Source organism: Athene cunicularia (assembly GCF_003259725.1).
Source record: "Athene cunicularia isolate RWA chromosome 2 unlocalized genomic scaffold, athCun1 chr2_part1, whole genome shotgun sequence".
NCBI classification, from domain to species: Eukaryota; Metazoa; Chordata; class Aves; order Strigiformes; family Strigidae; genus Athene; species Athene cunicularia.
In genome coordinates, this window is record NW_020799095.1 from 2556256 (window position 1) to 2580796 (window position 24541).

Consider the following 24541-nt stretch of genomic DNA (forward strand, 5'->3'; position numbering starts at 1 on the left):
AGGAAGGAAGGAAGGAAGGAAGGAAGGAAGGAAGGAAGGAAGGAAGGAAGGAAGGAAGGAAGGAAGGAAGGAAGGAGTAATCATCTGGACTGTTTTGGAATTTCTCTTGCGTGTAAGATTATTTCTGAGATCTGGAGTGGAGCCAGCTGGAAAACTGAGGTGTCTTTGGGAAGCACAAGTGACTCTGATGGCCGTGAGACAGCAGCATAAAGGATGCTCAAGTAGGAGAAAGATGCACTGACATGTCCTACTGCAAGGATGGCAGTGGAGCTCAAGGGAGCTACACTCAGAGGAAGCTGTGAGTGACGTGCTGTTGTCCTTTTAGTCCAGTTAATGCCACAGCCTCCATTTGCTCTAATAATGCCATCTTCAAATCACTCAGGGACATGAAACTTACTGACCTCATCCCCAACATGACTCATCTGATGGATAGAAGCTATCTCTTAATTTCCGGTATAAGCTTTCTTCACTGCCACTTTGCATCTGTTGATTTTTGCATCATTTTCCACTTCTATAGCTCATCTCCATACATACTGCTTACCAGCAGGATGAGAATAACCTTCTTTCTCATTCCCTCTTGTTGGATTAAGCAGACCAAGGCTTTTATTCTCCATTCTTATGTGGCCCACCAACAAAATCTTCCCACCCTTCCAGTACTTCCCTATTGCTGGAAATTTTTTTACTTTACATTCCTTTACAGCAAAGGAATTTAGGAGCTTTTCCCCAGAGAGGCTGTTTTGTTTAACCAGTAGCAAGCACATCTGTGAAGCCTCTTCTAGCAAACTACATGGGCTGAAGAAGCAAAATAATTCGTAGGAGACAAAGCTTTAATTTCTGCCTCAGCAGTTGGCTTTTACCATCCTCACTTACCTGCCTGTGTTTGATTTGTAGTCAGGGAGTGTGGTGGTCACTGATACTCACTTTATCCACAAGTACAATCATTCTGTCTCCCTGAACTCATCTCAAACTACAGAGACAGAAAGGGAGACACCAGGATGAGGCATCTGCAAACTGGAGGAGAAAAAGGTCTTGCTTTACTTCCATGTTGTCGTGCAAGTCTAATTTCTTCAGCACTAAAGTGTCCGGTGATGTCCTGTAAACATGAGAAACTCCAATGCAATTCCCACCTTCCCTGTCTCCATCCATGAGAGTTACAGATCTGGATTTGGAGGAGCTTCACCCACATACATACATGTCTGAGAGGGAATCAACATCCTCCATTCAGCATTGCCTGAATGACTGACAGACAGCTGAGACACTTAGGATGTGGGATATGTGTGAGATTTACTTGTTTTCTTAAAAGTATATGAATTCCTTCTGACTTAGATCTTCAGTGAGTCTTACTAGTTCTTCCAAGGAAAGAAATGCTTTGCATTCCCAGTTCACTTGGAACATGTGACTTCGTGTCCCAAACCTACCTACCTGTATCAATCCAAGCAGTGTATCTGGAACCCTCAAACTATTTTTCATCAAAAAAAAAAAAAATTTTTTTCAAGAGCTTTTCAATCAGCATTTAGAATAAACTGGATCCCTTCTGACTATGTATGCCTCCAGGTAATGTTAACAGTGTCTCAGGAGAGCCTGATTCATTTTTATCATACCAAAAGCACACCTACATGCAGGTGGCAGGTTTGGGGTTTTTTTCTCCCTAATGACAGCTTATTAAAAAGGTTGCAAAAATTGATTTTATTTTTTTACTTGGAAGTACAGCTATCAGGAAAAATTGTCAGCTTGTGGATTTTTTTATTGTTTTCCTGAAACTCCTCACCATTTTTTTGGATTTATTCTTGTAATTCAGTGTGAATCTCTTGAGAAATGACCAGGAGAAAAGGAAAACACCAGAGAGAAGCCAAGTTGTTAGTACTGTTTATATTTTTATAAACCAAGAAAAAAATGTTTGAGGAAATATTTGGGAAAACAAACAAAAATAAAAGTCTTGTTTGGATTCCAGCACAATACCAATGGAATATATTATATTTTTCCTCCCTGTTTTATCATCAGCTCAGTTCCTAAGTGACCTCTACAGTGAGTAAAATAGGAGAAAGTTGGAGGCAGAAGGTGAAGAATTTGGTCCCAGTTATCATATTGGTGGGCTCAAGCTGGTGAAGTTAATGGTAAAAGTGTCACATAGCTCTATGGCCAGAAGAAACATGGGGTGGAGTAAAGGAGGGAGGAAGGGATGTGGGGAATCACAGGATCATGGAATGGTTTGGGTTGGAAGGGACCTTTGAAGGTCATGTAGTCCAACCCTGCAATGAGCAGGGACATCTTCAACTAGATCAGGTTGTTGAGAGCCCCCTCAAACCTAACCTCGAATGTTTCCAGCGTTGGGGTATCTACCACCTCTCTGGGCAATGTGTGCCAGTGTTTCACCACCCTCGGCATAAAAAATGTCTTCCTTATATCTAGTCTTAATCTACCTTCTTTTAGTTTAAAACCAAGACCCCTTATCATATCAGAAGGCCGATGATTTGTCTCTTTAGAGGAGAAGAATGGAGGTATTAGAGATAGGAGTGGGAGAACGATGGTGGGGCTCCTGTCTGGGACAACAGACATGACGTAGAGGGGAGAAACAGCTCTTGGCTACATTAAAACCCAGGAATGTAGATCCAACAGTTACAAATTGTAGCTGGTCCTGACGTCAGTCAATATTTCCATTTGAAAAATGTTTTCCAAGATTTTCAGTCAATGTAGGAACTTCTTAATTCATTCTGCAGTGGGGAAGTCCAAAGGCACCTGGCTTGACCTGAGGATGTGAAACAATAACTGCAGTCCCTCTTCCCAACCCGATTTCTCTCCTTTTGACCCCATGGTGCCCTGGGTTGGCAAGAAACAGCCACGCTGTGCCTAATTTTAAACTATGCATGTGCTAGTTGTCTGATCAGTCAACAAAGGCTGGTTAGCCAGGTGGCAGCTGACAAATATTCACCTGCTTTTTCCTCTACTAATCATCAATCACCTCAAAATTTGCAGGAAGGAAATGATGACCTACATGTCTTATTTCTCCTTCAAACTTGTCTGAAGTGGTCTTTCCACGTATGGAGTGGGGAGAGAGGAGAAGGGGATGACGGTGAAATAGAGAGGAGGTTAAAGAGGTTTCTCTGTGTTGTGACACTTCGTGATAATGATGACAGATTCATTTGTGTCTTTCCTTGGGAGACTCAGATACTTTCTGAAGATTGAGATCCTCATAGGTTTTAATGAATCAGTTCCACAGGTCAATACACAGAGGCACAGAAAGATTTCAGATCCACTGAGAGGCAGAAAAGATGATTTTTATCTCAAATTTCTGGTGCAGCTGATGGCTCTCCAAATTGTCCACATGATAAAGCAGAGGTCCAGAAGTGTCCCGACACCAGTTTGCCTAGTGCTGCCTGCACAGAGCCTTCAACCCTTTGCTTTTTGGGTGGAATCGGATGATCAAAGTACCCAAAAAGAAATGATCGCATATTCTGTTATCCAGAAAACATCCATTTTTCTTTTGAATGAGTCCATTGCAAATGTTTGTGTGTGTATGTTTACAGCACAAGGAGAGTGTGCCTACCAGATACTTTCCCACATTATTTTCTGGACAAACATTGCAGTATGATACTAAATGAAACTACTTGCAAGTGAAGGTTGACCTTTGCAAGCTCATCTGAAGATCTTAGAAAAGTGGAGGGTTTTTTTCTCAGCATTACAGAGCATGACATTCGGATGAATTATTTTCTCCTCAGTGCTGTTTCTCCACAGCATTCATTTTAAAGTTTACCCAAATTTATTTATTTTGTAAAAAGAATTGTGTTTATTTTAAGTAAGACCACTCTGAGGGCTAAATGAAATCTTTATTTACTTTCTTGTCTGAAAAAAAAAAAAAAAAAAAAAAAAACACCTCAGAGACAATAACATTTTGTCTTAATCCAAATCTTGCATGACACCATTTTTTTCCATTTTCTTTTGATCCTTCCAGAGAACTGAAAAATAAATAAACTGTTTTTCACAGTGTAAGTAATCCTGCAACAGAATGAGCCAAAGGGAAGAGCTTTCCCATTTTTCACAAATAGGAAATCTAGTATTTTTCTTCCTCTAATGTGGTTGGAAGCAGAGAAAAATGCAATAAATTTCTTCCTCCTTTTTATCACGCCGATGTTGGAAGAATTTTAGCTCCTCTACCCTCACTCTCAGGTAATGCTTTAGAAGACAAGCAGTGATTAGTCTGGTTCTTTTTATCATCACTAAATTAAGCATAAGATATCAGCTGTTAAGCAATGAGTTTTTCTGCTGTTTTTCATGTCCTAAAATACCAGCAAACTGAATTAATTACTGTCAGCTCCAACTCTGGAGGGCACCACACCAACCAAAGGTCTTTAAAGCAATCTTGGATTCGTAGTTAATCTTGTGAAAGCACACTCATTCTAAAGGATAAATTACTGTTTCATTTAAAGATTGCTAAGGCACTAGCTTTCATATTAATGAAACATGCTGAGATCTTGGCCACGCTTATAATTTCTTTACTAGTGGAGCTCTTTTGCAGATAAGAGGAGGCTGTTCCGTTTCCTTTTGATTCACGTGTACCTCCTGTCTTTCAGACACTTTATACGCTACTGATAAACTCCTTGGTTTTGCTCTTCAGATAACTCTACTGCAGCTGGATTTTAACCTGTGGGTGGAGTTAATACAGCCCAATGCAAAGGCATATGTAAGCACCAAGTTACATTTGGGTGCATAGACCTTCCTCAGGGATGGGAAATGCAGCCCACGTTGAACATCCACATCTGAATGGGAAATTGTTCCCTTGTGGGACTGGGCATTTATGGATCAAAAGTGGCAGAAATGGGTGACTGACAAGCTGGAAGGATGTGAGAAGTAGGGAATGGGGTTTGATGTCCTTCTTTTAAAGCAGTGTTGAAGATTATGTCAGTTCCCACAGTTTTCAAGAATCCCAGAGGAATTCTCAATCCTTCTAAATACATATAAGTTCTGTCTTTGTCCCTTGCAGAGTGGATGAACAGATTATGAGGAAGATGAGACTGCAGGGAGGGAGGGCAGCCCATCTCCTAGGGCAGTCTGCCTCCATCGCTGGTAACTCTGCTGCTTCAGAGGCTGGTGGCAAACCCCATGGGCTGCAGACCTCCTCCATGACCCTCTTAGCCTATATGCTCATGTAGAACATGATTCTGGAGCCCTTGAATGATTTGTGAAGAGAGAAGCAAAACTTCTCATAATTCTCATAATTGGGGGTTGATAGAAGACCTGCTTAATCACTTCTCAAGTTCTGGACAACTGCAAAATGACAATTAAAGAACTTTAAATAGATACTTATATACTTGATGATTTTCAGAAAAGGGGTTGGGGAAAAAATAGAAGCACCTCTCCTATGAAGACAGGCTGAGAGGATTGAGGTTGTTCAGCCTAGAGAAGACTCCAGGGAGACTTCAGAGCTGCCTTCCAGTACTTAAAGGGGCTACAGGAAGGATGGGGAGGGACTTTTTACAAGGGCATGTAGAAGGGGTAATGTCTTTAAAGCGAAACAAGGTAGATTCAGATTAAATAAAAGGAAGATATTGTTCCCTGTGAGGGTGGTGAGGCCCTGGCACAGGCTGCCCAGAGCAGCTGTGGCTGCCCCCTCCCTGGAAGGGTTCAAGGCCAGGTTGGACGGGGCTTTGGGCAACCTGGGCTAGTGGAAGGTGTCCCTGCCCAGGGCAGGGGGGTTGGAAGTGGATGATCTTTATGGCACCTTCCATTCCAAACCATTCTAGGATTCTATGAAAATGTGGGAAAGGACTTTTTTCTTGGTTTGTATCTCTGCTTTTCCTTGCACTAAGCACATAAACCACAGACATTTGTAAATAAACTGACACAGAGGGAAGAGGGACACCTGTGTATGGGGGAGGCAGGCTTTCTCCTTCAGACCTATTTAAGCTTTCTTCAAAGAACAGAAAGGGAGAACAAGGATGATTTAAAGAAAAATCCTGTAGCAACAACCTCACCACTCTCTTCTCAAAAGGTTAAGAAATAGCAGTGAGTTTAGCTAAGTGGGACAATGGGGAGCGATAAACAATTCCTATGATAGCTGCATTCCTAAGGCAACGGGGCTCATGTGATTTCTCCACCTGCTCATTCCCTTTTTGCTCCTTTTCTGAAAAACCTGTGACTGAGCAAAGGGAAGAAATCCAAAATAGTGAGTAAGCAGGACAAAAGTTGTGCAAACTAACCATTCTACAGTGTGCTTGGCAGCAGGTGGCTGATCAGCACGGGCACGGCTCCAAATCGATCAGTGCTTCTAATGCCTCTTGCTCCATGATGACATCACAGGGAAATGGGGAGATAAGGACTGGTGAAGTCATGGGTGAAAAGGACGTCAGATAGGAAAGGATGCAAAGCTTTAGGAAACAGTAAATTCCATTGTTTCACTCCTTACAAAGCAAGGTAATGAAATATTCTCTATTTGTTAGAAATATTGCCACAGGCACCTCTCTATAGATTCTTGCTAGTCTTAGTGTTACTTGAAAGCGCACCCAAATTAAGGCACACGAGAATATCTGAGAAAGCAACAAAGCATCGCAGTATAACATAGCACTGGCTGATGTAAATAATTAGTTGAACTTGGATTAATGGTCCCTAGGTATTAAATCACAGCCCATCTACTCTGTGGGCATGAGTACCTTTCAGGAAAGCACGAACCAGTGTCTTTGAGCCTCACAATAATGTAGCCACAGCATAATCTAGCTCCCTGGTAACCTAGGCTCAAATCTGTGCTGTTGTATCAAGGCGATACCTAGGCAATCTCCCTTGGGCGTCTCTAGGTTGCCTGTCAGTCTACAGAGTCCTGAACGCTTAAGTCCTCCTGTTCTCCACTCTGTTCTCCTGCCTCATTTTCATTGCTTCCAGCCCAGAAGGGAAAGCAACTTCCCAGAATCCCTGACTCCTCTCAAAGAGTGCTCAGATATTATCTCATGTCACTCTGAAATAAAACTCAGGAGAAGCTGCACCTTCTGGACCGAAACACTAAGGAAAATCACAGTGTTGCCTAAAAATGGTCAGCATTGTTGTCTTTTTCATGGAGAACCCTCTCCAAACAGTGGGGCATTAGTGTCACCTCTGCAGGTCCAGTGACTCTTCTTTACATTTGTGTCTCTTCCACAGATGGCTTTTGTCTTCCTGAGTGGGATGGAATTGTCTGCTGGCCTGAAGGTGTGCCAGGCAAAGTGGTGGCTATGCCATGTCCAGAGTACATCTATGACTTCAATCACAAAGGTAGGTGTTGTCCTCAGGGTCAGCAGAGCCTGGTAAGCTGCAGCAAAGGGAGTCAAAAGGGCCTGGGGGTCAGAAAATTAGAAATCCTCTTACCATCCTTTTTTTTTTTTTTTTAATGACATGGTGACTCCCTTCCAAGCAGGGGTATTAGCTGGGAAAAGGAAGTTAAGAAACAGCCAATATTTTTTTTAAATGCTGAAAGAAAAGCTTTGTTCTAACCTAAACAATGATGAATTTCCCACCTGCCCCACCCAGACTGTTATGGAATATTATAAGCACCGATTACATGCTTACAACTGGGTAGTCTTGCAGCATTACAAACCTGAATTTGTCTGACGCCACAAACATTGTGTATCGATAGAAACCCGCAAGATATTCTTCCAATTTATATTATTCACTTCACTGGTTTGTTAATTCTAGCCCCTGATCTGTGCCCAGACCCCTACGGTGGGTATCTGAGAACAGGACTGGTAACCAGAACATGTGAATTCCTCCCTATCTCGCTTCCCCTCAGGCATCACATTTCTTGGCTTGCTTGTGGTGCCACAAAGTCTGTGCATGTTTTTAGAAGCAATTGAAGTACACTCGCCCCTCAGTGTATTTTCAAAGCTAAAGCATTCTCTTTTCTCAGGCAAAGCTATGCAACCAAAGACTGAAAAATTAGAGAATTAAGACTATATGTTCCCAGCAGAGCACTGATGCTGTTTTCAGAAAACAAGTAATGATATTCCATTGCACCCTGGTTGACCATAGTCTGTCCTGCCTTTTCTATAATGGACTGTGAGCTGAGCCAGCTTAATCCTTGGCTGATGACTTTTTGCAAAGACCCCTGCACATGCACGTCACGTTAGAGGCCAGGAGGAACAGGGGATCTATCCCTTTTTTATCTCCATAACCCAACAGGGCAGGGATTCCCCACCTCACTAATGTCCACTGGCCAAGTCAGCTAGGGTGGGAGTCAGATTAAAACCCTTAGATGCAGAGGTGTCTATAAACTCTCCCTCTGTAGTCACGGGACAGACAGATCTTTTTGACTGTTTTCATTCCTGTTACCTGTAGTGGGACTTTTTACACACAGCTTGTGCAATGATACCTCCACACAGACATCTATCTCAACATGGATGTTTTCATCTGCCAGCTGAATCCTGAGATGAAACCTTGCCTTCTTTTCTTCATCATCATGAGGATGGTAGCCACAGAAAAATCTTACCTTGAGATGCACCAAATATGTATACAAAACACAGCATAATATAGATTACTGTGGTTTCACAGGGAGAGCTGCAACTCTGAGGATGATTCTGTGCTTTGGGGAGACTTTTCAAAGCTTCTCTCCTTGGTTTGTAGACCCAATATCTTAAACTAAGTGCAATTTATTACTAGCTCTCTGGTGTTTCTCAGCTAGAAAATTGATAAAGTCGATAAGGAGATGGAAATTGTGTTCTTGGAGCTGAACTTCAAAGCAGGCCGGACGCATCACGGTTGATGGGGTCCACCCTTGGAAAAGGTTTCTCCTGTTCTATCAGGTGTAGTCCCATTTAGTGTTTCTGGTTTCTCTCCCACAGGCCATGCTTATCGCCGGTGTGACCTGAACGGGAGCTGGGAGTTGGTCCCGGGCAACAACCGCACCTGGGCAAACTACAGTGAATGTGCCAAGTTCCTCACCAACGAGACAAGGGAAAGGGTAGGCAACTGCAATTGTGCATGGAGCATGAAGCGTTGGCCTCATCCAGGGCTAACCTAAGGAGCACTGTCTCATTTAAAACCCTTGATGAGCTCTAGTTTGTTGCCTCCTCTTGGAAACTATGTCTGAGCTTGCCAAAGCCACATCTTTGTTTTGATGGGCAGTTCTTTGAATTTGAAATTCTCCTCAAAGCCAGAAAGGGTTCCTCCAGCTGTCATGATCCCATTTGTAAAGAGATCTCGGGGGAAACTTGAAGCGTGATCAGGGACACTTAGAAGTAGTTGGAGGTTGTTCCATGCCAGTGAGACTCCCTCTTCCCACCAGGCAATAGTTTTGCTACCAGGTTGTTACCATTAATTCCAATGCTTATGTGTTTGTCTGTGCTAGGGGATGTACAAACACAGAGCTAAAAGGTGTGTCAGTCAAACTAGTAGCCATCCTGCTTCTGTAGAGGATTAACAGAGAACCTCTTGGTCAAGAGGTGTAAATTAAGGATCATAGGTTTTATATGGTCTGTTCATTGGAGATGGGTGGGGCGAAGTCCTTTGCTAAAGCAAATTGACATATAAGAACAGATCTTGAACTAATTCTGGTGTAACTCTGAAAGTAGGACACCAGTGCAAAGTTAGAAAAGGGATTCATAACATATGGAGAGGGTTTGGTGTGCTCCTGGGACACACACACACACATAAAAAAAAAAAAGTAAATTTCTATCCATACATCAGATCTATGGGCAAATTTTTACACAAACTTTTACACAAATTCAGGCAACTGACAAAAGAGTAGCTGTCAGAAATTTCCTACCTCTCTTTCTGCATCTGAGCCCAGCTGGGGCTCTGTAATACTTTTGAACGACTCCCAAGCTGAGTGCATCACAGAAGCAATTCCATGCTAACATGACATCAAAGCTGTCAGCGGAGTCACCTGAGAGGATGTGACCTTCTTGTTTCACAGAGAAAGACATTTCCTCCCACATGCGGTTGCTGCTCTATTTCTGTAATTTGCAAGGAATTTAGCAGAAACTTCTGGTTTCTCAGCGGTGCTTGGAAGATGTCCTCCTTGAATATGGGCTATGGCATTAGGGACTGATCATTTGCAGCAAGGGTTATTTTCAGACAGTCGGAGATAAAGATCTAACCACAAGCTTCACAGTGGGGAGCAGACTTGAAGATGATACACAGTCCCTTTGGGAGAATGTTCTTAATTCTAAACCCAACAACAGCATAGCTTTTTGTTTGTTTGTTTTTGTGTTTTTTTTTTTTTTCTCAACGGTGGAGCAACATATGAATGAAGTTGTTTAGTGAGGAAAGACGTTATTTGAGCATCTGTTTGCATTATATCACGCAGTCAAGGAGCAGACAAGACTGTATACACAAGTGCTGCTCCAGCTACTTAATAGCAAAGCGTGTTGTCTCAGTGTTGGATGACGTTCGCTTTTAGAACAAGTTTGGTGGGGTCCCAACTTTTCCCACTCCATACAGTGGAAAGAACTATTTTAGCCTGTCATTTCTGGGAAGTTTCTGCAGTAGGTGTTGGAGTCATTGAGCATCCTGCTCACACGGAGAGCTTTACCAAGTTGCAGAGCTTGTTGATCTCTCTGAAGTCATTGTCTCCCCTGTCCCACCTCTCTGTCATGTCCTGAGGTGGGAGTCGTCTGTTGCAGACCTCTCCTGAGCACGTCTCCTAGGCTTCCCCCAGAGAAAGGATGTCCTTTCTTTTAAACCTCCCATGCTGGCAGCTAGGACGTGGTCAAGGTAAATCAGTAGGGGAAGGGTACAAAGAAGAACAGAGTGGTCCATTTGTTACCAGCACAAGGAAGAAATAGAGACCTTCCAATTCCAGGCTAGTAAAAAAAGTTGAAACAAAGTCTGTTGTGCTGGGTTTCATGTATCTGTCTGTGTCCCCTGAGTGTAGAGGTGGTCACTGCAGAGACAGGGCACTTGGACTGTGCCTCACAATGGAAAGACATTAGATGAGCTGTCATGATGCAGAACACTTCATTTTTATTCTCAACCTCTGCTCTTACTTGGAAAACCACTGCTCCTCATGACCTCTCCCTTTATGAGCTGTTTTAATAAACAGTCCCAGTATTATCACCCTCATTATTCTGTACACAAGGCTCCATCATCTTTGCCATGAGTTTTCCATTCTAGCCACACAGAGGTGAATTTAATGACATTTAATGGTGAGACAAATTAAACCGTCATCATTGTTCAGATTAAATAAACAACATGGCATTGCGTAAGTGACACCTGCCCAATGCAAAGAGCATTAGAAAGAATGGAAGTTTCCCCCAGCTTTGGAATTATATCTTGATTAACAAATGCTTTTCAACCGCATTCTATTATTCATTATTATTTTTATTAACCTTGAATTTGCAAGAGGTGGCTTTCCTGAGTCCAGCTCTGCATTCACCTCGTAGTGATGTTGCATGCTGTCACATAGTTGCCTTGTTTTTCCATAGAGGTGTCTACATTTTAGTGACAAGTGAAGCAATGCATATCCATCCACTGCAGGTCTCTTGGGCCTTCTGGTATGAAAAGCATTTGGGAAATAAAAGTGAAAAGGAGCAACCTTATTTTCTTTTTTTCTCTGTTGGGTGATGACATTCAGAGAGCAAGGAAGGCCTCTCGTCTTTCACACCCAAGCATGGCTCTGAAGCGTTGGTATTAATAAACCTTCCTTTGTTGGGTTTTGGGTGTTTTTTTTTTCTTCTTGAAGTAAATATGTCAAGAGATGTCAGAATCAGGCAATTTGGCAAGATAGACTAGTCATCTTTAGAGAGGGATTGTTTTCTATTATTATTTCCCCCACTGGGGAACAGCATCTTTGCGTCACCAGTAACAGCTGCATTTAACCAACATTTTGAAAGAAGATCGTGGGCTGACTCTGAGTAGGACAGCATCCGAGCAGATGTAACCAGAGAAACTACGCGTTAGAAAGCATTAGGAAAAAAAAAAATACTGCCTGTCTGTGACTACATATATATATATATATATATATATATATATCTTTGCATTACTATCTCTAGAAATAGGCCTATATCTATAGACAGCTATATAGAGAGATACACACACCTAAATAAACACCCATGTCCATGCACACACACACACGCAGATATATATATATATATCCATGTATGTTTGTTTAGGTGTGTAGTTTTCTCATTTTAGCCACTGTGGGATTGACCAAAGAAGCAAACAGAGGGCCCCAGAGAGTGTTTGTGTCTTTTGCTACCTTTTCCTGAACCATATAAATAGGATTGTTTCACACAGAGCAGCCCTAAACTGCTTTTTGAAATTATCAAAGTATGATAAAGCCATCGGAGCTAGGAGAATTATCTAGCAGCTCGTAACTGCCCAGGGAGCAATTGCTCTTGGGCTGTTTTCTAACGGAAAATTAGCACTGCTGAAGGACACCGGATTGACAGCCCTGAAAATTAATGTCCTCTCCTTAGGCAGGTAGGCTGCAGCTAGCTCTTGAAGCATGTTTCCTCAAATACCTGCCTGATAGCTTTGATCTGCCGTGAACAACTATGTCTTGGACACAGTCTGTAGAAGACAACGGTTTAGCAAGGGGTAGGAAGAAGTTTTGTGGAAAGGTGTCTTAGCAGCACATCATGGGAAGATCAGACAATTTTCTTTGTGCCTTCAGGCAGTGCTGAAAGCCACCACTACACCACAGCCTAAATATTCTCTCCTATTCTGCTTTCAAAATAACCCATCACCAGTGCAGCAGAGATGGTGGAAAATCCTGTTCTCCCATGCCTTCCCCAGCAGATGTGCACGGGCATCCCCCATCCTCATTGTACCTTGGATCTTCAGAAAGTCTCTTTGCCTCTGAACAGATAAACCGAGAGATTTGTGGCCTCTCACCCCAGCACCCTGACCAGGCAGCTCTGCTTTGTTTATTTTCCATATGGTGTTTAAAGAGAGACAGTAGGGCAAGGGAAGAAAGGGGAATGGGTTGGCTGGTGTTGACTCTTTGAGGAAGGCAGTGTGGTTAAACACCAGCTGTTTATCTGTCTGTTGTGTGTTTCACTTCACTGACCCACAAGCTCCTGAATGTTGGGAGAGGGTATACAGCACTGCTGAGTAACCACTAGATGATAGACATGTAGATAGATATACCTATTTATTCTATATTTGTTGTGTTCTTAACTCTTCCCTAATCATCTGTTCTTGGGCATGTAGGAGACAGAGAACAGGGCTAAAAGGACATTTGGTCTGGCCCAGACTGGCTGTTCTTACAGCTTGCTTAGGTTCCCTTAAAAACAGCAGTAAGGGCAAGCTGTATTCTTGGAGCTCCTCAAACTTTGGATAGTAAGTTGTACACATGGGAAGTCCTGATGTGTCTCTGTCAATAATAGATTTTTTAGGCAACTTCTCTCCAAAAATCATAATAGTGCTTTGATTATGAACCCCTTCCCTTCCACACAACCAGCCAATAGCAGCACCTTCAGCAGGGTCATTTTTCTGGTCACCTTTTTAGATATTGGAAGGAGTAATGGCATGTTTTGCTCAATAAGCAGAAATTTCCTTCATTCCCATCTCCCCAAAACCAACACAAATGCCAAAGACATCTTTTTATAAAGCAGGTCAAACCCATCCTCTTTTCAAGGCTCAGCTTAAGAGTAAATGTGACCTACTTCTACTGAAATCATGGGGAAGGAGAATATGAGCCAGCAACGTGGGAGGTTAGCTCAGCTTGGAAACCACCAGCCTAGCAAGATGGACCATCAGATCTAACCTCAGCCCACCAATCCTGTCTTCATCTGCTACTGCTTGTTTATATCATGGTGGTTTTACTGCTTCTAGGGAAATCAGAGAGGCCTGGAGAATCCATCACATACCAAACACAATGGGAAAGGCACAGCATGTTGCAGGGCTGCTTTATCTAAAATCCATTATTCAAACCAAAAATCTTCTACGCCTGGCCTTTGTTCCTGGAGCTCTCTGGGGTCCTTTTAAAAGTGAACAACTTTGTGTAGCCTCAAACCGATGGCATAAAGCATGTTTACATAGGGAATACTGAGTTATGCAGATGAAATGCCATCGCAGTTTCATTCATTTGCACCATGAAACATGGGCAGATGTTTTAAAGTACGTGTAGGATTTAAAATAAAAAAGGGCAGCACTGAGATATGTTCTTCATTCTTGCAAGCAACCCTGTCATGCACTTCTCATTTCATGCCTATAGGTGAGGGCTGCCTAGTGGGTTCCTGTAAATGCTGTAGCACCTCTTGGTATTGTGCTTCTGATAATAGTTCATGCCTAAAGTCTGCTGGGAGTCCGATGGTTTATAACAGCAACATAATATTCTTTCCCATGAAAACGTGAGGGTTCTTACAACACAGAGGGTCAGATGTAGTCCCCCTGTACCCCATATTTAACCATTGCTGGCCTACAGTTGAGGCTTAAGGACAGTTTATGAAGGTTGGCAAGTAAAGAGTGTTCTCATCCCTGCTTACAGGCTTCCAAGAATCACAGAATCAGTGAGGTTGGAAAGGACCTTGACGATCATCTATTCCAATCGTAAGAAGAACCTTCACCTGCGGGGCATTCCCAGCATGGGGTTGTAGCACAGCATTTAGAGAATTTTTTTCTATTAATGTAAAGAGGAAATTTGGGGCACATTTTGTCTGTGGCCTCCTGGATGTCCTGTGGCTATGAATACTGTGGATAAATTGGGCAGGACATGGAAAAGCACTGCCTTTTATAAATACAGCTATGGGGCACCCAAAGAATTCAACTTTGGGTCTACCAGTCTACTGGGTCTACTCCCACCCTTTTCCTTTTTTCCTTTTTTTTTTTTTTTTCATAGACCGTTCTGTAGAGCTGAACAGCTCTGCTGACTGCAGTTAAGGGGTCCAAATTATGTGCCTACACTTAGACACCTGCCACCACTGGAGATGCATTACACTCGCTATAAGGCTGGCAGATATCTGAGACCATGCTCCTCTGGAACAGCATCTGGGGTCCACGTGGTTATATTCAGGCATCTTTCACAACACTTAGTGCTTATGTGTAGGCAACTGAATCTGAAGATCTCTCCTCATGGACTGCCATGTGGACATAGACACTCAACACACAGAGACACACATTTGCAATCTGAATTGGGGTGTTTTAGTCTGAGAGTTGACACCGGTCACTATGTGAGGATCTGAAGCACCTGGCACCTCTATAGATGAGGAAACAAACTCCATAGCAAAAAAGTTATGTTCAGTACTCAATGTTTTCACTTAGGCTTTGGAAATCAGTGGCTGTTTTGTGCCTTTTGCAAATATCTCTTCTCCCTGCCACATTTTTAATTGTAAAAAAAAAAAAAAAAAAAAAAAAAAAAAAAAAAAAAGACAAGAAAAGCAATGACTAGAGCTAGTGACAAAGGCTTTCTGGCACTGCTTATCATTCAAAGCAGTAAAATGCTTCCCCTACTAATTTCAAACATGTCATTAGCAACATCTGAATCAGCAGCTTTGAGAAACTTTGCAGATATTTGATCTGAAAAGCCTTTACATATGCCTCTACCCTTGTATACTGCTAATCCCACCCTTCAGCATAGCCTGCCAACCCCTCAAAACACCACTGGATCTATTTCAGCTTCACGACCTAAATGTTGCAGCCTTGTTACTGTCTCACAAAGAGGGAAAGAAAAAAGGAGAAAGGAGAAAGTTGGATACAGGGCACAGTGCAGTGATATTCAGAATGGAGTTTACCACCAGCCATCTAGAAAAAAGCATGCCTTGGTCACCCACATCCCTCCCTGTGACACTGGAAAGAAACAGGACACATGACCACCAAAGCCCTGAAGGTTTCATCCGGATGTTGAAACATAGGTTATATTTACGCCCCTTGTTAAATGAGATGTCCTGGGGTAAATGAGACAACTGCATGGGAATTGCAGATACAACACGGGACCTGCAGCAAACCCATTCCCTCCTGTAAAACCAGCTCGAAGCCAGACAGGAGACTTGCGTGTCTAAAATGACATGAGACACATGAAAGGACAACTGAATGGAGTCCTAAGAATCATAAGACCCTTTACCTGAGACTCAAATTGATGGCACTTGCTATATAAATTTAAACACTTTTATTTGAGCTCGTCACCCTGGGCTTCTCTTGTGAGAGCTCAGTCAGTGCAGCTGATGGCTGAGGACACCATTCTGTGATTAAAACGGATGAAGTGCAGCCTAAAGCACCTTTTTCTTACTTCTGCTGGGGCCTCAGGTGGCCAGCTCTGATGGAACTATCCACACCATAGACATTTATTCTAGAGAACCACATCCACTAAGCCAAATACTATGTACCCATACTTCGAGGGAGCAGAGATACTCTTCTCACAGCCTGTCCTACAGCTGGCTGTAATGCAAGAGTAAAAGCACAGCCACTGCTCCACAATGGATGGGGCCTTGAAACCCCACGCCTGGTGCTCTGATGTAGCTCTGAGCAGCTTAAAGCAGTTTTCCTCTGGATTCAGATCAATGCAAATTATTTCCCCATTGGTGGAAGCGGACAAATAAGGAGTTAGGTTAAGCCCTGAGCACAGGATGAAAATGTAACAGCCAACTGCTCTGAGGGTCACACACAACTGGAAGACATCCAAACCACAGGGAGTGGGGAATGCAAGGACCCTTGTGGGAGGGGGGCACATCCAGCCTGTCGATGACCATGGTGGCTAGGTTTTGTTTATTTTGGTTTTATTTTTCTGTGCACTTTCTGAGTTCACGCAGAAGCCATCTCCAACTCTGTTTTGGTTTCCTGTCCTCTTAAAGCCACCAGGCTGCCGTGAAGTTTCTACCCTGAGGTCAGGCTGGTGGAAAGCTGAGATGCAAAGGGGAGAAGAGAGGAAGTCTCCCACCAAATCAAGAGGGAGGGAGAAAGGGAGATCTTGTTACAGGTTCAGCACGCAATACATCTGAAATAGTACTTACGTTTTTTGTGGTTTGGTCTATTGTCAACCTCTGAGTTATGGCTGGAGTGAGGTCGGGAAGGCAGGATCAGGTGGGCTAACTATCTGCAGACAGATCATTTCACCTGGCTATACAAGACTGATGGTTGCAGCTTGGTGGAGCTTTGCAGTGTGTGACCAGAGAAGACGAGGGAAAGAAGGGCCCTGAGGCTGTGCAGCGCCTGAGAGCACCACAGGGCATGACCTAGAGAGGATGCATGGTGAATGACTTGGTGGGAAGCCATTTCACCAACCCCAAAACCTGCTCAGCCACATCAGGGCAGCCTTATCCTAGCCCAGCACCCTCCACTAGCAACCAACCACTAGCAACCAACATGACTGGCTCAGCCATGTGAAGGGAAGGCCTTCAGAGCATTCTTCTGCAGGCCCTGTTGGCAGGGGAAGGGGACAAGTTGGTGCTCCTTAGAGAGATGGCAGATGCAAGAGACACAGGAAAGCTGTGAGACAGGATGAGAGGGGGGAATCAGATCCATCCTACACCATTATCTAATCCTATCAGGGCTTGGGATGGAGTGGGCAGAGGGCAACATTCAAGGATGCCAGTTTTGAAACTTATGATCCCTGATCTTGGTACTGTGTTGTGAGTTTTACAGTATATCGGTGGTAATCCCAGCCCCTGGAGTCACAGATATTGAGGTTTAGCGCTTTTGGTTTTCCTTTAGCTTGTTTTCATCTTTGTTTTTTTTTCAGTGCACAACAGTTGAAACAGTGAAGCGTTACTGCAGGAGTCAAATTAAATGACACAGGTTAAAGTATTACTCTTTAAACCATGGTGTGTCAAGGCTGGATTTTTTTGCAGGGTGGGTTGACTCTTCCAACAGGTCAGTGGATGATCAGCAATGATCAGTCTGTCTTCAGGATGGATTTATAAGAGACATTAGGTAGAGCTCCTGCTGTAGCAGGTTCATCTAGTAAGTAGTGCAGAGACTGCAGAGATCCGGGTTGCGTCTATGGCTTGGCCATGCATGACCTTTGTGGTCTTCTGTGAATTATTTAAACTGTCTATCTCAGCTCCAAAAAGAGTTCTCAGACCATGGAGGTGGTTGTTTCAGCTGGCAGATGACGTAATATTTTGTTACCTGGAGGATATTTCCTGATTCAGCATTGTGGTTTCCACCAAGCTGGGACCTCCCTTGTGCTAGGAGATGAGTGAGACCTGGAACTGCCTTCAGAGCTTTTTTATATCCTCATAGGTAAATCCAGGTCTCATCACTCCTGAGGACAGGCTAGAAAGCACGAGCTGCCCTCCCAAGGGCTGCCCTATGCAACCTTTTGGAGAACCTCAACTTTTTGCTCCTGGGGCTTTCCCCCAAGGACCTGAACACCCCATCTAAAAAATCACCTTCCCTGAAGGCTCCCCATTGTGACACTGGGTAAGATTTGTGGCACCTATGTCTGCAAGCAAGCACACCAGCGTGCATGCATGCATGCATGTGTATGTCTTGGCAGTTCTGACTCAACAGCCTTTCAAAAAGAGGCCCTGTGGTTAATCAGAGGAATTAACCACAGCCTCCAAAAACGTCCTGCCAGCCAATCAGCAGGCTCTTCCCAAGGCCATTGCTGCTACAACAGTGTCGTTGTCTGATAGGAACATGGATCTTTCTGGTTAAATTACTGAATGGGGCTCAGGGATGCTTTTGTTCAGCTGGGCATAGAAACGCCTCACAACTGCCGAATTACCAAGACTCCTGAACTTGGAGCAGGATTTTTATTTTATTTTTTTAAAAATTTTCAGCATGAAGGCAAATGTTTTCCAGTTCAAAGAGGATTCCAGTTTGACAGTGGTAAAAGCGCACTGAACTTTGAAGGGAAGGACCTCTTTTTTTTCCCCCTAAAGCTCTTGAATCTGCTCATATTGGCTTTTTAGTGCCTGTTGCCTCCACAGATATATAGATATAGATAGATAGATAGATAGATAGATAGATAGATAGATAGATAGATAGATAGAGATAGAGATATTTATACACACACACTCTAGATTAATATTGGCAAGCGCACCACTCTACCAATGGAAACCGCAAAGAAACATTCACATATCTGGGGATTCTGATGTAATAGGGCTGAGGTTTTGCATTCCAGGACATTTCTAGCATCAAATCAAAATCAGAGCTGTCATTCAGAGCCCAGCGTTACTAATGTTATTGCAACCCAGCGGGTGGGGTGAGGGAAAGGCGGGAGGCAGGGGAGGAGGGAGTGAGGAGAAAGATGCTGAATTGGTTGGTTTCTTCGGGGTTTATTTCTAATTTCAGACGATGAAAGGCAGTACAAGCTAGGATGGTGGTAGGCATTTTAACCCTTTTCAGGCAGATATTCTGTAATCCCTGAGTTAAACTGCATGGCCCAGCACAGCATGAAGAAAAACTTCTCAATATTTAATGGAAAGCTCAGGGGTTTTAAGCCCAACTCTGAAATATAAAGGGCCAGGAGAACTAAAACCTACTACAGGATTAATTAGTATGAGCTCTCCTATGACAGGAACTTTTCCAATGGGACTTTGGCAAGCTAAAGTTGTGTCTGGATTGGATAACCAGAGTCATAGGCTGCTTTTGATTTTAAAAAAGAAAAACAAATGCAGGTGATTTCTTCTCATATCCTGCAGCCAAAGTATATCCTCCCCCTGTTTTCTGTGGTTGACACCACTAGCCTGGACATCAGTCATTCAGCAATGGTATGGCACAGCCCTGTGGCTAAATTTTACAGTTCCAGCAAAAATCCCAGGTCAGTGGGCAGTTTTTTTCAAGCAAAAGTTGCCAAGTGATCTCTGGATTTGGCTGAGAGTTTGTAAAGCGCTTTGGGTTCCTTTGGGATGAAAACAGTTGCAAAAATCCCAGGCATGGGATTAACCCAACTTCATCACTAGTCCTTGGTAATAATCCCAGCTCCACCCAGTCATTAGGAAAGATGAATATTGCTTCCAAGATGCTCTTATGTCAAAAAGGTGACAAGAATTGATTGATTGTCAAAGGTTTCCCAGACCCAGAGCTGTACAACCCCAGCAGGTATGATAGCCCGAATCTCTGTGCTGCTACCATGGTTGTGTTACAATGCAGTAGGACGCGTTCTAATGTGACGCTATTTTTTCCATCATTTCTACTGCAGGAGGTCTTTGATCGCCTCTATTTGATTTATACTGTTGGATACTCCATCTCTCTGGGATCCCTCACAGTTGCTGTCCTTATCCTGGGATACTTCAGGTAGGCGGCTCTGTTTCTACCTAAGCGAGTTGTCACTAGACTTGGAAAAGCCTTGGGCTTTCCTAAAGAATAAAACTGGGGTTTCATGTGCTTCTTCAGCAAACCACAAGAGGTTACATCTGTGCTTTGGGCTGTGTTAGTGTCACTTAGGCCAAGCTTCTTGGGGGATGGTGGGTGGGCTGTCTGAACTTCTCCCACTTGCCTGCAATGGAGTTTTCTAGACCCTCTTTGTAGCAAACAGGAAGAGAGGCGTCTCCAGGAAGAGGTTTGTCTCCATTGAATGACTATCTAGGTTTTTCTGTCCCTATTATTCCTTCATATGACTGGCTTAGATTTAGATGGCTGATTTTTATATAGCTAAGATTTCAGAAGGGAAATTCCACTCTAAATGCAAATATTCATGAAGAATAGACCAGTTGAAGGGGACCCTAGACATATAAAAGTACTGGACTGCCTTCCCCGATCCCCCTGTGCTGCTGCCGTACCTAGGGGTCCAAAAACACTGCTCACCCTCCTAACTCTGATTGTCTGCACATTCCACTACCCCTGCCAAGGGATGTAGACCCCTAAATACCATTTTGAACCTGCGTCATCCATTCCTCAGACCTGGTTGTTGCATCTTCTTGCTGCCACAGAGACCGTGGGATAGGAGGGTTGAAAGGTGTTGGTCACAGCTAGAAGTTTGGGAAACCAACCTGGTGAGCTGCAAATAGAGCAGGGTGCTGAGCCCCAGTCCCCTGAGCTCCAGATTTGTTTCCCTTCACTGGCTGGCATACCAGGCCTCTCCTAGCAGACCACAGGATCCAGACAACAGCTATGGACAGAAATTCTCTGTGCAGCAAACAGTCACATGTTGTCTGCAGATGGGCTCAGCAACTCCCACCGTGCAAGCTCAAGCTAAGCCCCAGACACATACCATTGGGAATAAAATGTGTGGCCTTTGAATCTAAAAGTGCTCAACCCTCTCTGCAGTGAGCAAAAGGAGGTCAGGGGGTTTGATTGGATAGCAGAGCATCCCAGAGCCCAAATCTGTGACACACACAGGTGCCAAAGGGGACTGCAGACCCCTCCTGGAGACACTTCACATGATGTAGTCCCCGTACCCATCCCTGCCACCACCCTCCTGTCCTCCCAACCCTTTCCCTCCTGTTTCGTTTCTCATGGACACTGGCAAGGTTGTTAAAATATTTAATGTCCATGTATTCAAGAGTACTCCTAGTTTCAGAAGGCAGGCTCTCTATTCATGTAGTCAGAGCATTTTCCTTAGCAGTCCAGACTAAGTGGGTGACTGTGATAGAGTGTCTTTGTCCCAAGGAGCAAAGCAGCAGCAGGAGCCAAGACAGATTTTATTCCAGATAACACAGAACCCAGAGATTCGCTGACTATAGTTCAAATGCAGGGAACAAAGCCCATCTTCATTTATACCTCAGCAGTTCCACATGGCGTAATTTGTATTATAATAGCCCAGGAAACAACTGTTACTGCTATCACAATCTCCTCCAAAAGAGGAAAAACCACAGCTTTTGTTTTTTATATCCATTATTGGAGCTGGGGATTTAAGAGGGTATAAATCCATTATTACGTTAATGCATGGCTAGCCAAGCAACAGAGCTGTAGAGGACAGAAGGGGATCACAACAGGTCAGCTAGTCCCTTCTTCTCCCCAGAGGCATGATTACCATTTCTAAAACATACCTTGTAGATACGGGTCTAACCCATTCCCTTCTTACTCTCCAGCTTTTCCCCCAAAAGGATCTTAAAGCGCTTTACAATTGACATTTGTGGAGTCATTGCTGCCACGGCTGGGTTGGAGCCCATAAACTGCTCAACATGACCAAGCAACGGACAGTATCTGTAGTAGTAAACAGAGAAAACAGCCCAGCACACTGTAGTTGCCACTGAATTTGGATTGAGCAGAAAGATTAGCGGTTTACACGAACCTCTGCAAGGCTTTTAGTGGCCATGAGTTCTGTAGCCTTCGTAGTTCGTTTCCTCTGCACAAAGTGCAGATAAAAATGAAGTTTCTTAAACGCGGGGTTGTACTCTGAGAAGGGCAGGTTTTGTGGGAGGGATTGATTTAACAGTGGAAGAGACACACACGGGATACGCACTTTAGTGTCGGTGAGGATGGTGCATGTTCTTTGCCTTCTGCCTGTGCATCTTGGAAAAACGACCGCATGTCTGCTGCGCACTCATTGCACGTGCACTGAACACCGGGGACGTGCTCATCGTGCACACAGGGCTACACACGCCCTGCACAGCTGTTGCTGGCTCAGTGCACGTTGGCGGTGCCCCCACTGCATTCATCCTGATGTTCACCAGATGTTCAGACGCTGCACGTGTGCCTCACGCTGAATGCACCTCTCCCTTCCTCCAGATGCCTGACCACAGCGTAGCATCCTGCCTGTGCAAACTCATCGCACTTGTGCTGCACATGCACCATACGCACACTGCGCTCCAGATGCGCACGCACTGAGCACAGGCTGCACATCGCATGCCCTCCTGCAGCTGCATGTGCACTGCACACACACCCCCCCCATCCTCCAGATGCAGACCCACTGCCCACTGCGTGCATGCTCACTGCCCATGCCCAATACAGGGGAAATGCATCCGTGTTTCTTTGGAAGATTTCCCAGTCAGATGTAAATGAGTATAGGCAGAACGTCGTTCTAGTGCAAAATTAGCAGCAGTGCACTGCCACCAAATTCCTGGAGTGGGGGTTATAATTCATTTACCAACCCCGTGGGTGAACTGTGAGCACGTGGCACTAGCGCTGCTTCCCCATGGCACAGCACTGATGAGTGGAGCTGAGGCTTTTCAGAAGCAGAGGTGACCCTGAGCCTGTCCAACAGATGGGCTAAACTACTCCAATCCTTCTCTGTCTCTTCCAGACGTTTGCACTGCACTAGAAACTACATCCACATGCACCTATTTGTCTCCTTCATGCTGAGAGCTGTGAGCATCTTCGTGAAAGATGCAGTCTTGTACTCCGGGTCAGCTTTGGAGGAGATGGAACGGATCTCAGAGGAAGACTTGAAATCCATTACTGAAGCACCTCCAGCAGATAAATCACAGTTTGTGAGTATCACCGGAACAGCTGATCCTCCAGGTTTTGTGCCTACACCTCACCTCTTTTGAGGGGATTTTACCCCCTACTGAAGGCCACCAGCTCCCCTCCTTTCATCACCCTCCACAACCTCTCCCCATCTCTTCCCACTCCCTCTCAACGCACTGAGCCAGTGGGTCTTTCCAGTCCCAGAGCTAAGGAAGAGCTGTTCCACATGGCAGTCATGGTGAATCACAGAATCATCTGGGTTGGAAAAGCCCTTGAAGCTCCTCCAGCCCAACCATGAACCTCCCCCTGACCGTTCCCAACTCCACCAGATCCCTCAGCGCTGGGTCAGCCCGACTCTTCAACCCCTCCAGGGATCCCGGGGATTCCCCCCCTGCCCTGGGCAGCCCATTCCAACGCCCAACAGCCCCTTCTGCACAGAAATCCTTCCTCAGAGCCAGCCTGACCCTGCCCTGGGCAGCTTGAGGCCATTCCCTCTGGGCCTGGCGCTGGGTCCTTGGCTCAAGAGACTCATCCCCCCTCTCTGCACCCTCCTGTCAGGGAGTCGCAGAGGGCCAGGAGGTCTCCCCTCAGCCTCCTCTTCTCCAGACTAAACAACCCCACTCCCCTTAAAGTCAAGGTTGGTGTTTTGGTTCCCATCTACAACTACTATTTTCAACATTTCCTGTGGGCCCCCTGAAGTGTATGGCTCTGGAAACTCTCCTGGCTTTCCCACTGCAAGGCACTTCAGTCCTTGCATTTCACAGCACGTACTTATCCCACCACAACGTGCAGCTGGCTGATTTTCCACTTGGAGCTCCTCTCTGACTCACTGAGGTATCACTGTGCTGTAACAATGGTGCCATCAAACTGACAGCCCAGATGTAGCAAAGCCACTGTTCAGCATGTCCTGGGAGGTTTTCAGCCATGTCTCCAGAGCCAGAGCAAAGGTATCTTGGGAGGAAGAAGCTCAGCAGCAGACATCTCACCCCACTGTAGTTTTTCAGCAAACCATAGCTTGTTGTTCCTGTTGTGATTTATAACTCCCATCTTTGGGGGGAAAAAAAGAAAAAATAAGACATTTTAGGAGGGATAATGGAGGGATTATGCACTGTTATAAGAAAGAGAAGTTTCATCTGGAAAGAGCAGATGTCTACAAGGGAGACACCTTCATTCAATCTAGTCAGCTCAGGTTCAATTTATGCTCAGCTGAATTAATATGGTCAACACAGCCAGTCAAGGGTATAATGAAGCCTAAAATAAACATCCTAAAATAAAAATTGAAGTGAGGTCAGTTGAATTCATCCCCAAAACTATGTTTCTTTTCACTCTATAGAAAGGTCAGATGGCAGCATCCACATTGTCCATGTGCTGGGGGGGATGAAGCCCATCCCCATGTTTCAAAGTCGTC

General features: G+C 44.4%; 1 protein-coding gene across 1 annotated transcript in view; it reads left to right on the top strand.

Annotated features, from left to right (window-relative positions):
- The window catches only part of PTH1R (parathyroid hormone 1 receptor), a 112895-nt gene that overhangs the window by 67859 nt on the left and 20495 nt on the right, over window positions 1-24541 (top strand). The window contains exons 3-6 of the mRNA XM_026842025.1: window positions 7126-7236; window positions 8799-8917; window positions 19985-20079; window positions 22970-23156. Coding sequence (XP_026697826.1) covers window positions 7126-7236; window positions 8799-8917; window positions 19985-20079; window positions 22970-23156 — 512 coding nt within the window. The remainder of the gene's footprint in view (window positions 1-7125; window positions 7237-8798; window positions 8918-19984; window positions 20080-22969; window positions 23157-24541) is intronic.